The 12812-nt window shown below is 52.4% G+C and overlaps 1 protein-coding gene across 1 annotated transcript; it reads right to left on the reverse strand.

Moving 5' to 3' along the window:
- On the reverse strand, positions 1–2292 carry NFE2 (nuclear factor, erythroid 2). The gene is made up of 2 exons (XM_068561816.1): positions 2179–2292; positions 1–1002 (listed from the first exon to the last, which is right to left on the reverse strand). The coding sequence occupies exons 1-2, from the start codon at positions 2290–2292 to the stop codon at positions 1–3; spliced, it is 1116 nt and encodes a 371-aa protein (XP_068417917.1).
- Positions 2293–12812: the final 10520 nt, after the last annotated feature.

The raw sequence follows: 12812 nt of genomic DNA on the forward strand, positions 1-12812 counted from the left end.
TCAGTCTGTGGCCTCCATCTTGGTCCCCCGGGGCACCAGGAAGATGGCCCCATCAGCAGCCTGGTGCAGCACATACTCTTCAGGGGAGTAGCTGTTGCCTGCCTCATCCCGCAGGTGCTGGAAAATGTCACGATACAGCTCCGTCAGCTGTTGGCGCATGACCTCCAGGGTCCGGTCGGCCTCGCCTCGGGCCCGGAGGAGCTGCTCCCGCTCACTGCCCAGCCGCTCCAGTTCCCGCTCCAGCTGCACGATGGTCTCCAGCTTTCTCTTGCGACAGTTCTGGGCGGCCACCTTGTTCTTGCCCCGCCTTCGGATGTCCCGGACTAGTGCCAGCTGGCTCTCCGTCAGCGGGTACCGCGCCAACAGCTCGTTGAAGTCATCTACTGGCAAGTTGACAATCTTGTCCGTAGGGAAGGGGATCTTCATGGCCAGGGCCCGACGCTCATCCCGACTCCCCGCCTCCCCCCGTGCAGTGGGCTTGGCCCGCACGGGGCCCGAGGAGGGCTCTAAGACTAAGGGGGTCTCGGCAGGTGGCAAGGCATAGTTGGGGTGGGCCAAGGAGCTGGGCATTAGTGAGTAGGGGTACTCCACTGGGTACATCTCTACGTACTCGCTGCGACGCCGACCAGCCTCCGTCCCCTCCAGCTCAAGAGATTCTGCGTCACTATAGTTGAGGGATAATCCTGAGTCGGATTCTGGGTCTTCTTGGGGCTTGGATGGCCCCGCTGACAACCCAATGTCCAGGAGGGCCAAGGGGTCTGGGAGGGGGTCACTGAGCAGGCCCGAGAGGGTCAGTGGCTTGGAGGCTGGTACGGTCATGTTGCCATAGGAGTATGGGGGGTCTGGGACATGAGATGTGGGTGCTGGGAGCTCATAAGGTGGTGAAGAAAGGGGAAAGCCAGCCTCCGGGTGGATTGAGCAGGGGCAGTAACTTGGAGGCGGCGGGGGCCCAGGGTATGGGGCTGGGGGTTCGAAGGATGGCTCACTTGGAGCGTTTAGACCCTGCAAGAAAAGACACCAAAAGGTTTGGAGACAGGCTGAGGAAGAAAAGAAACCAGCTCTCTCTCAGAACCAAGCTGGGTCCCGCTGAAAGACCCAGTGAGATAATCACAAGGGAAGAGAACGGTGCTGAGTATCATTGAAAGCTTCTGGCAAAGTTGTGATACAGTTCGTTCACAAGGAAAGCGGCTTAAACAAGAAGTCACGCAACAATTATGGAATCCCCTCCTCTTCAGGAGAAGTTCTTACTGTATTGAAATGGCTCATGTCCCTTTATTTCCTTCAGGAAGACAAGGAGTGTCTCCAGGATGACCCTCGGAACCCTTTTCCTGCTGCCGCTATCTAGGGTCAAAGGGTCAAGTTCAGACCCTGGCCATGCCCTGGGTGTCCAGCAGAGGGAGCTGCTGTGTGGGAAGAGGGCTTAGGGCAGACCCTGAGGGCCCAGGCATGGTGGCAGGGAAGAGAAGGGGGTGGGCACAGAGCCAGGTCTGGGGCTGAGAGTTACCTTGGGGAGCCGGCACAAGCTCTGCCCTCTCCCCTTCAGTCCCTCTGTCCCTGCCCAGGTGCAGAGAAGAGGAGAGAACATGCTGGAAAAGGGCCCCCAACCCACATCGGGGAGCCACCCTGCTCCAGCCCAGCTGGGGACAAAGGCATCATTGTTAGGCCAACAGACACCCCTTTGTCCAACTAGCAGGAGGAGAGGACCCCGGCATAGTCTGACCCCCCTTCCCAAGGTCAGAACTACAGCTCTGCTACCTGAGGGAAAGGGCCCCCCCCCCCCCCCCCCCCCGCTGCTGAGGGCAGGGGGAGGAAATGAGGGAAGAAGATGGGCAGGATTGGAGGAGGTCAGAACAGAAGAAGGTGAGGAAGGGAAGGCGGGACAGGAGGTGGGGCAGAGAGACGTAAGCAGAGTGAATGCCAAGAGAGCTTACACCCCCAATCAGATCCTTCCTTCCCCACCACTCCTATCTCCTGCTCATCCACACTCCCTCCCCCTCAACGCTCTGGTCTTCCAACCAGATCGCCCTCTGACTCCAGCCCTTCCTTTTACAGTGCCTGGAACATTTCCATCTTGAGACCCTGGGCTCTGCTTGCTCCAGCCCCCCGCCTCAGTCCCAGCCAGAATCCCTGTTTCTCTGCTTTTCCCTCCCCCCACCCCTGCCCCCTAACCCCACTCACCTGCAGCTCAGTGATGGACATGATCTCTTGCCAAGTCAATTCCATCTCACCCAGCTCCAGAGTGGGCAACTGTGTCACCCTGTTCCTGCTCTGCTGGGGAGGACACGGGGGCATCCTACTGGGCCAGGGCCTGGTCCAAGGTCCCGAAAGCCCAAATGGTCCCAGCAATCTGTGTGAAAGGAGAAACAGGAGTTAGGGCCTCTCCTGCCACAGGTCAGCAATTTTGTCCTCCTCCAAGGAGAGGCTCCCTCCAGCTTCACCTGAGGGAAGGAGATGCCTCATTCCCCGCTCCACCCCACCCCCATTCATGCTGTACTCATCGGACAAACTCCTTAAGCTAGGAAGCCTTTTTCTGCTGTGTTGTCTCTATCTCACCTGCTATGGCTGTAGGCAGTTCCTTTGGGAGCACAGTAGGTTTTTATCTTCGTTTCAGACAAGATGCCTTCTCTTTCCCCTACTTCTTACTCCTCAAAACTGTATCACTGGCCAGGACAAAAGTCACATCATCCAGTGTTTTTTATTTTTCCTGTTTCCTGCAGCAACATCAAGGATCACTCCTGCTCTCCTCCTCTGCCCTCACTTTTAGGATCTCAGTCTTTTCTTTCCAAGATGAGAGCGAGTGCTTGGGGATCCCCAAGGAGTGTGTTGTGGGAAGAGCCAAGCAGACAGCCCCTCCCCTTCTCTAAGATATGGCCCAGGCCTGGTGACTGATAGCAGCCCTGCCCTCTCCTCCTATCCAGGCCCTGGGTTCCCCTGCCTGGGCCAGATAAGAGGTTTATCAGCAGCAGGCAGCAGAGGAGGAATGGTCTCTGGAGACACTGGACCTCTGCCCTGTGTCCCACAGGGTCATCTTGGCTATACACCACTCCATACAACCAGGGGTCTTTTCTCTCCTAAGGTCATATAATAACCACAGCAAAGACTTATTTGGCATTTGTGGAGAACCGAGCTGGTGGTGTATAAGCACTCGTTTATGAGATTGATTTCCACAGAGATCCTGTAAGTTCCATTCAGAAGTTGAGACTCAAGCTGATAAATAGCAGAGTCAGGTCTGGTAACTAGAGTTGCCGACTCTACTAGCCTATCCCACCTTCCAGGCGCCTTCCCAGTCCTGCTCCCACGTCTCCATACGCCGAGACTCTATTGGCGGTCGACATCAATCAACTCTTTCTGTGGAATCTCAGACTCTTTTTTTTTTTTTTAAATTTATTTTTGGCTGCATTGGGTCTTCGTTGCTGCACATGGGCTTTCTTTAGTTGCGGCGAAGGGGGGCTACTCTTCGTTGCAGTGCGCGGGCTTCTCACTGCAGTGACTTCTCTTGTTGCGGAGCACAGGCTCTAGGCGCACGGGCTTCAGTAGTTGTGGCTCACGGGATTAGTTGCTCCGCAGCATGTGGGATCTTCCCTGACCAGGGTTCGAACCCACGTCCCCTGCATTGGCAGGTGGATTCTTAACCACTGCGCCACCAGGGAAGTCCTGAATCTCAGTCTCTTTTCTCTTCTAAGGAATATTTCTTTAGAGGCTTGAATACACACTTCCCTCCAGCCCCTTTTCTTTGGATCTGGGCTCTAGCTGCAGCTCTGCCACAGAGCAGCAGCGTGATGTTGGGCAAGCCATCACATTTCTCTGAGCCTCTGTTTCCTCATTTGTAAAACCAGGGAGTGAGACAAATTGAACTTGGAGGTCCCTCTCTGCTTGGATAGCTCAACATTCTCAGCAACCCCTCACCCCACCTTCATCTTCTCCTCTCTGTCAACCTCTCTCCTCATCCCACCTCCCTATTCCCTGACACCCATCTCACCCTCATCTGTTCTCCCTGCCTTCGGCACGAGACTTCAAGTAGATGTGGCAGGGGCCTCCTGATCTCTTAGGGCCAGACACCACACCCTACCTTTGCCATGTAAGTGAAGGCAGGCAGGCTGGGTGGGTGAGGGAGACTTATAGAAGGACAGAGCATAGGACTGGATGACCTTAGATCACCACAAGGTTGGCCTATCACAGCTATTTAATATGGGATCCACTCTTTGACTCACCACAAAACTGGTGAGAACTTTAAATTGTCCTTTTGAAGGACGATCTCCCCTAGCCCCTGCCCCCTAACCCTAACCCTTGTTATATTGCCATCCCCAGAGCTGGGAGTTGGTATAGGCACAGGCCCTTGGCAAGTGGGCAGAGGGTGGGGTGTTTATGTCTGTCCAGGATGCCATTTCAACACCGGAACCCCACCTTCCCCCACCCAGGTTCTGGCGGAAATTGCCCAAAGGCAAAGTGAATGGAGAAGGGGTTTAGGGGGCAGGGACAATGACTCTTGCCTCACAGTCCTTCACACATACACACACACACACACACACACACACACACATCCCGTTTTGTCTCTCATAGTTTCCCGGATCTGACTCTTAGGTGCAGTACAAAGATCCTGCCCTAGGAGGCAGGAGACCAGGTTCTCTGGCCTTCCAGATGCATGATTTGGGGCAAATCGCTTCTTATTCAGACTCTCCTATTAAATGGGGACAGACTTGGAGAACCTCCTTGCAGTAGATTGCATCTGCCTCAGGCAGTCACAAACTTTATTGTGGCCTGCATTCACCTGGGGTGCTTGTGAAAATACAGAATTCTGAAAGCCACCCTGGACCTATCGAATTGAATTCATAGGCGCAGGTACCCAGCAATCAGCATTTTAACAAGTGGCCTGGTGTTTTTGATGCCAGAGGCCCACCCTACTTTGAAAACTACTAAACTGGTCCAACCATATGGACTTAAAAGAATGCAAAGCCAGAAGAGCACCTGGCAAGTAATCTCCAGACTTCTCCTAGCTTCACACCCTTGATCCAGGCAAGGCTGGGTTCTAGGCTGCCCTAGTCTCTGAGACTAGATATCAGCCCCTCCTCATAAAGACCAGGAATTTAATCTTCCCCTCACCCTGGGACAGGGAAATGAGAATCCAGAAGGGCTGCTGGGGGAGGCGGGAGGTTAGGAAAGAGGCAGTTAAGGAGAACCTCAGGATCAAATCCAACCAGCTCTCCGGTGCAGTGGCAAGTTTGCACCAGGCCAAAAAGGCGTAGTCTGTTTTTTCCCTAGACATTCAGAGATGGGTGGTGGGAACAAGCAAGGTCTATACAACAAGCAAGGTCTATACAACAAGCAAGGTCAAGAAGTCTACCTTCAACAGGTCTTAGGAGTCTACCTTCCTGAAGACGGGCCAGGGGGCTGGCAGCCAGAGGTATAGCTCAGGAAGGAGGGTATAGTCAGAATTGGATCAAATAGAACATCACAGAGGGTACAGAAGCTGGAGAGATACTGGGAAAGTGGAACATGCCTCCCTGTGTCCCTTTTCTTTTACAACAGACGGTTCCCACTTTCCAGTTTAGCCACACTTTTGAGGTCACACAGGCATCTTGCTCCCCAACATTGCACATCAGGTAGGACGGACACCACCTCCAGGGACTAAAACCCACCCTCTTTACTCTCATCCTGATGGGATTACCCAGAAAGAACTTATCACAATCCCTGAGCACACACAGAATGACATGGAGCTTTATGTTTCAGGACACAGAATGAGGACCATCTGGGGAGGGATGCTGGGGAAATGAAGGTATTTGGCCTCATCTGCAGCCCAGGGCTCTAACACCTTGACAAGGGGGAGAGACAGAGAAAGGGCTCACCTCTGGGACCCTGTTGTTGTTGTTTTTCTGGGACCGTGTTCTGAGGCTTATTAGACAACCCCTCCTCTCCAGGTGTCAATAGAGGCAGGGAAAGGATGGGGAGGGATCAATAAAACTTGGGTTGTGGTGTGGCAGATGAGCAGCCTATTTAGAAAGATTAGGAAGAATGCCCAAGGAGGGAGAGGCACACAGAAGTGAGAGAAAGAAATAGAATGGAGGGAAAAGGGGCTGGGGGGAGAGGTGGGGAGGGAGAGTGAGCGGGGTAAGGGGGGGGAGATTTGATCACAGTAAGATTCAGTCTCCTGGGGGCATACATGACTCAAACAGGTGCATGGGAACAAGGGAGAGAGGGACAAGCTTCTGCCATCCTGTCACTTGGTCACTAGACCCCCAACTCCAGTCCTTCGGGGGCCAGTGACTAGAGAATCTCAGCCCCAGCAGATGTGATACCTGACCTCTTCTCTTCCACTGTTTCCCAGCCCTCTACCTCCCAAGCTGCCAAGATTTCCAGTCAGAAGAAACTATGCTGGGGTGGGATGCCTTCCTCTCCCTTCCAGTTCCAGCTGATCCCTACTGCCCTAGGTCCAGAGAAGAGAACGGGCAAAGGGAGGCAAGAACTCAGCACCCCCTACCCCTAGCAGCCCATCCTGCTGCAACGACACTACCCAGCAATCCAGGCATCCACTGTCTCGGATTCCTCAGCTTTCCCCAAACCTCCCAGACGGCTGGACAGGACAGCGGGATAGAATGGAGTAGGGGAAAGGATGGTACCATATACCTGAGAGTCTATTGGCTGCCCCAGAGCAGCCAGCCTGCTGAAGGGTTACTCAGTGTCACTCCCCAGCCCCTCAGGCGTGCCTCAGGGGACCACTATCTGGTCCCCATCCATAGCCTTTCACCCCAAGAATCCCAGAGGGCTCAAGAAGCCATCTAGGTCTTCTCCCAGAGAAATTCCCAAAGATGTCAAATTCCCAAACCAGGGGCAGCCTGGAAAGGTCTGAGATCTCCTAGGAATGCACGGCAAGTTGCTTATTTTCTCCCGCTGCCTCCTTCACCTCCCCAGCTTGCCCCTGGATTCCCCTGGAATCCTCCTCCCACCCTGCCCCTCAGGCACCTGTGGCAGGGTCCAAGCAGGGTGAGGAGAGAGATGTGGCTCCGGGTGCTGTCTCTGGGGAGGCTGGGCCTGGGCTGACACCTTCTGGGTGAGGATCCCTGCTACCTCTGAGAACTGGGGAGGGCCGTGCCCTGCCCCCAGGCCATCGCTGAGCGCCCAGAGTGTAGGCTCGGGCCGAGTGAGGGGACCTCAGGGGCCGGCACACCAGCCTCCTCTCTGAAGCCCTCAGCCTGAGTTCTCTGTCCTGCCTCCAGCCCTCCCCTTTCCCCGTGGCCCTCCTCTCCTCCTGCCCCTTCTGGCCAAGAGAGGAAACTTGAGCCCGGTGTGGTTTCTGCCCACACCCCGCCCCCACCTTGCTCCCAGCCAGCGGGGGCACACATGGCTCCAAGCCTCTCCCAGCCCTCCTTTTGAGCCCAGGAGTCCAGCCAGCTCTGTGTTTCTCCCATGCATCTGATGGATTCCAACCTGATAATCCGTGGCAGAGTGACCTCTAGACTTTATACAAGTTGTAACCTCCTTCCCTTTGCCCCCTTGACTCTCTTAGGGACAGGGAAACTGAGTCCTGGCAAGGTGGAGGGCAGCTGAAGAAAAGGACCAGATGTCTAGCATCCCAGCTGTTAGGCAGGTGGGCATTCAGGGCAGTGCTTTTATTTCAGGAAAGCCTGGGTTCTGGGCAAGGGGTAGGGGAGCTTTTGGGGGGAGGAGGGGCCAGCTGCTTTGATGTGTCCTTTCACCTGTAGCCTTCTCCCCTCCCCCTGCAGCCTCAGATGTCCTAGGACAAAGGCCTCTTTCTTGGACAGGTTTGTTGTCAGTGTGTGAGGGGAGTTGGGGGTGGAGGAGGCTCCCGGCAGGGACATTATTCACCTCCCTTAAAGGGGACCCTAGATGCCCTCTGTCCTTTCTTCCAGGCAAGGCACCCCAGCCACATGGCAGCCACATACACTGGACAGACCAGTACACGTGTGTAGGATATCAGGTCCATCCCCCAGCACCCACGGCAGCTCTGGGGCAGGCCAGTAAGTACACCCCAGAAGTCACTCATTCATCCATTTGCCTCAAACTCACAACCCAAGTCCCAAGCCAAACAGATCTCTCTCCAGAGACTAGGAGAAAAGTCTTGCTTCCTCCTAGCTTTTAGTGGTTTTCAGCTCTAAGGAAAGTCCTTCCTATGTCTAGCTTCACTCCTTATAGCTGCAGCTTACACCTTTTTTCTATTTGTTCTTCTTATGATGTTCAAGTTAAATTGGAAACAGTTAAAGACTGGGGAGGCAGGCAGGTGCCACCGTAAGGCAGAGCTGGCATTCAGCCAGCATTCTCTTATAGGGTTGCGTTCACTATTAAAATAATGAAAATATTCTGTCCCCGTTGGTGAAGAATAGCTTCTGGGAGTCTTCCAAGTGTTCCCCACCATTCCACCACTATGTCAGCCACCCCGGTTCTCTCTCAGGACCACCCCACAACCCAATAACCCAACCAAGCAACTCAAGAGGCAATGGGATACCCGCCTCTTTGCAGCCTCCTTGCAGCCTGTGTGTGTGGGTTTGATCAACACCCATGCCAAACCCATGGTTCAATGTTTTGAATCCCATCCCCATCCCAGGAGATCATAATTCTACAGGCATGATCTGTGTAGGGCAGGAGGTGACCCCTGGCTTCATTACATGTTACAAGAGGGTAAAGAATCTCTTGATGACCTGGGTATGAATCTGGGTCACATACATGAGCATTCAGATAGCTTTCTCATTTATATACTTATTTGGGCCCCTCAGTGAGGATGAGGGGTGGAGATAGTCACACTTGTGACTGATTCAGTAATGATATCAGGCTACTGCTAGTGAACAAACATTTACTGAATGAAAGCTACCAGTTCAGGACGCTATTTGTGGCATTGCAGATACAGCTATGGATAACACAAGTTGTCCAATGAATGAATGGATATTTACTGAGTGTCTACTCATTCATTCATTCATTCATTCAAAAAATATTTATTGTGTATCTACCACGTTTCCCACTCCAGGAACACAAAGATGAATAAGACAGAGTCCGTGTCCTCATTAACAGCCTAGGCAGGGAATTACAGTAATAAAGGTCTATATAATGTGCTATGGAGCTGAACTGCTGCTGGTGAAATTCAGAGCCGGCTTCACAGAGGAGACGACAATTGAGCTGGGCTGTGGAGAATGACTCAGGGTTTACCAGGAAAAGAAGGGGAGAAGGGTATTCCAAGCAAAGGTGTGAAGACATAGGGGCATCAAACACAGAGGAGTACTTTGGGTTTCCTAGGATGGGGTGTGGGGTAGGAAGTAGTAAAAGATAAGCCTGGGAAATTTGACTGGGGCTAGATAGTAAAGTCTTGAAAGTTAAACTAGGGAGGTTGTATTTCATCCCTTGTGCGGGTCATAGATGTGTTTGAAGCAGTTTACTTGTTTGCGGGGACAGACATGGTCGTGCAGGCTGAGCTAAGTGAACAGACAGCCTTCATTTAGGCGACGGGCCAGGGTGTCTCTCCCACCTCACCCCACTCCCCTCCCATAGGAAGAGTCTGTTACTGCGGTTCCCAGGCTCTGTCCTGCCTCCAGAACACTCTTTATAGCCCTCAGGGGTGCGGATGATTCCTTTAGCTCCCTCCTCTCAGATTCCTGAGGTCCAGAGTCAACCTCCTTCTATCTTAAATCTCTTTTGCTTGATGTAAGATTAGCAGGGGATTAGGAGCCTGAATGGGTTGGATAGTGTCTGTGGCTGGGCAAGCCAGGATACCTAAGATTTTCCTATCCCTAAGATAGGATACCTAAGATTCTCCTGCTTCAGCAAAGGCAGCAGAGACAGAATATGGAGAAAAACATGACCACATATCTTTACTGTTATGCCATTCTCCATCTATGCTGCTCACGCACCCCCAAAAGGCTGGCTTGTTGTCACCCCCCGTCAATCCACCCCACCCTCACTCCAGCGCGTGTGCACACACCACCACCAGCATCAGGGCAAGCCACAAGCAATGTTGCCAAACACCCCACTGCGTTATGCAACCAGCTTCCCGAGTAGGGTGGGGTGGGTAGAGGTGGAACCTGGGGAGGGCCACAGGTCCCGGAGGAGCTGGCTGCCTAGCCTGCTTGCCTGCTGGGCTGACCGCAGTGGCCCCAGGGGGCGGGGGCAGGGCTGGCCCTTTTATCAGTGCCCTGCAGGGTTGCACCCGCCACCCCCTGGCTTCCTCTCTCAACAGACGGAAAGGGAGGCAGCCACAGGGTGCAAGGGAGGGCTGGGCGTTATCCTAGGCTGCAGAGCCCGGCGGTTACCCCGGATGGCTGGGGGAGGTGTTGGAGGGGGTCTGGGACCAGGGAATAGTGAGGCCCCTCTTACTAAAGTAAGAAAAGGGAGATATAAACTGAGGCCCAGATGGTGGAGACAGATCTCCTAAGCCATCCACTGGTTTTTCCTTGTGTTCTGGTTTGGGTGAGGATAGGATAAAAAAGTCTTTGAAGAGGTTCCTTTCCACAGATAAGAATTCTTAGAGGATTGACTCAGGAGTTGAGGACACTGAGCCCCACTCTCAGGCCAAAAGGGTCCAGAGAGTTGGGTAGGACTGAGGTTCCCAGACCTGGGCGACTATGAGTTATGCCCTGCTAGCAGAGCCCCGCACTGAATCCAAAACAGATGAAGGCTGATAAACGAGTCCAGAATAGTCCAGAAGAAATAACCCCTGGAGCTTAATTCTAAATCTAGAGAGAACAGTAGATTGCATGGTGTAGAGTAGAATGAGGGAGGATCAGATCTTGAACCTTAAACCCTGGACTTGAGTCCCTGCATTCACGGGTTACGTGGCTTTGGGCAACTCAACCTTTCTGAGCTTTGCTTCCTCACGGGGAAAATGGAGATAATGGAGTTTTGGAGAAGATAAAAGGAGTTTTGGGGAAGATAAAAAGAGATCAATAAGAAAGTGAGTCTGTTATTATTAGGAGATAGAAGCTTAGAAAGCTGGACGCCAGAGTGCCTCAGGGGCTTGGGAACTGAGAACAGTCTATCTGGAACCAGACTCTGGTGGAGAGATACCTGGGACAGAACTGAAGCCAGTAGGCAGCCTGGTTCTGGGAGAGAACCAGGACCAGGATGCAGCGGTGTTTGGGGGGGAGGGGTGGTAGACTTCCAGGAACTAGCTCTGGGGCCATGGCTCTCCCACCCCAGCACTATTGGGCGGGGCCAGTTGTAGCCACACAATGGGCATAGTGCCAGCCTTATGGGCTTCAGTCACCTTCCAGGAACCCCAAAACCCCCACCCCCACCCCACCCTGTTGCAATCCTCTGCAGTGGGCGGAGCTGCCTAGGAAGTCCCACCCTCTGCTCCTTAGAGGATGGAAGGCTTGATGCCTGACTATTTATTTCCTCCTTTAAACAGGCATCCTGCTCATTCCAGCCTCCTATCTTTGCTCCTCCTGCTCCCTTGCACCAGAATGCTCTCCTTGGCCCTTTTTACCAACCAGGGGCAGTGTAGAGTGGAAAAGAGATCTGGGTTTGAGTCTCAGCTCACACTTAGCAGTGTGGACTTGGGCAAATTATATAGCTTCCTTGAGCCTCGGTTTCCCCGTGGTAACTGGGGAGAACAGAGCTTCTTGTTAAGGATCAGATGAGACAATGTACATATAGTGCTTATACACAAAGGACATTAATGTTGGATCCCTTCCTCTGATCTACTCTCCAAGACCCAGCTCAGTTCAAGTTCTGTCTCCACAACATTTTCTCTGGCTACCTCAACACTTACACATATTTCTCTTGTCTAACTCCTTTTGCAATTATTATATGTACCAGAGAATTAATAACCTCGTTTAAATATTTTCTTTTCTGGGACTTCCCTGGTGGCACAGTGGTTAAGAATCCGCCTGCCAGGGCTTCCCTGGTGGCGCAGTGGTTGAGAATCTGCCTGCCAATGCAGGGGACACGGGTTCGAGCCCTGGTCTGGGAAGATCCCACGTGCCGCGGAGCAGCTGGGCCTGTGAGCCACAACTACTGAGCCTGCGCGTCTGGAGCCTGTGCTCCGCAACAGGAGAGGCCGTGATAGTGAGAGGCCCGCGCACCGTGATGAAGAGTGGCCCCCGCTTGCCACAACTAGAGAAAGCCCTCGCACAGAAACGAAGACCCAACACAGCCATAAATAAATAAATAAACAAATACTTTAAAAAATAATGACTCCCTTCTTTATAAAACAAAAACAAAAACGAAAAAACCCTAAAGCCACTATTGGAAAAAAAAAAAAAAAAAGAATCCGCCTGCCAACGCAGGGGACATGGGTTTGAGCCCTGGTCCGGGAAGATCCCACATGCCCCAGAGCAACTGAGTCCGTGCACCACAACTACTGAGCCTGCGCTCTAGAGCCCGCGGGCCACAACTACTGAGCCCACATGCCACCACACCACAACGAAGAGTGGCTCCTGCTCACCGCAACTAGAGAAAGTCTGCACGCAGCAATGAACACCCAATGCAGCCAAATAAATAAAATAAAATATATAAATAAATTTATAAAAAAATTTTTTTCTTTTCCAGTTGAACCATATGATTCTGTGTTTTGTTATATTATCTTGTAATAGTGATGACATAAACAGTATTATACAGAACTTTTCACGAGCATCGTAGTTTAATGGTGAAGAGCACAAGTTTTAGAATCAGAAATGCCTGCATTCAAATCTTGGCTCTGACAGTCACTTTGAGATCTCAAGCAAATTCTTTAATCTCTCTGAGCCTAATTTTACCCATCTGTAATTTAGGGATAATAACAATACTTACCTTACATGTTATTGTGAGAAGTTAACAACTGAGTATGTATGTTTAATTTAGTGATTCAGTGTCTGGGATATAGTAAGCACTAT

This window comes from Eschrichtius robustus, chromosome 13 (genome assembly GCF_028021215.1).
Source record: "Eschrichtius robustus isolate mEscRob2 chromosome 13, mEscRob2.pri, whole genome shotgun sequence".
Lineage (NCBI taxonomy): Eukaryota > Metazoa > Chordata > Mammalia > Artiodactyla > Eschrichtiidae > Eschrichtius > Eschrichtius robustus.

Excerpts from the sequence above, each read along its gene's own strand:
- NFE2 (XM_068561816.1), bottom strand. The coding sequence starts at position 2,292 with ATGCCCCCGTGTCCTCCCCAGCAGAGCAGGAACAGGGTGACACAGTTG. Across the intron at positions 1,003-2,178 it reads TGTCCATCACTGAGCTGCAG|GGTCTAAACGCTCCAAGTGA; the intron begins GTGAGTGGGGTT and ends CTTTTCTTGCAG.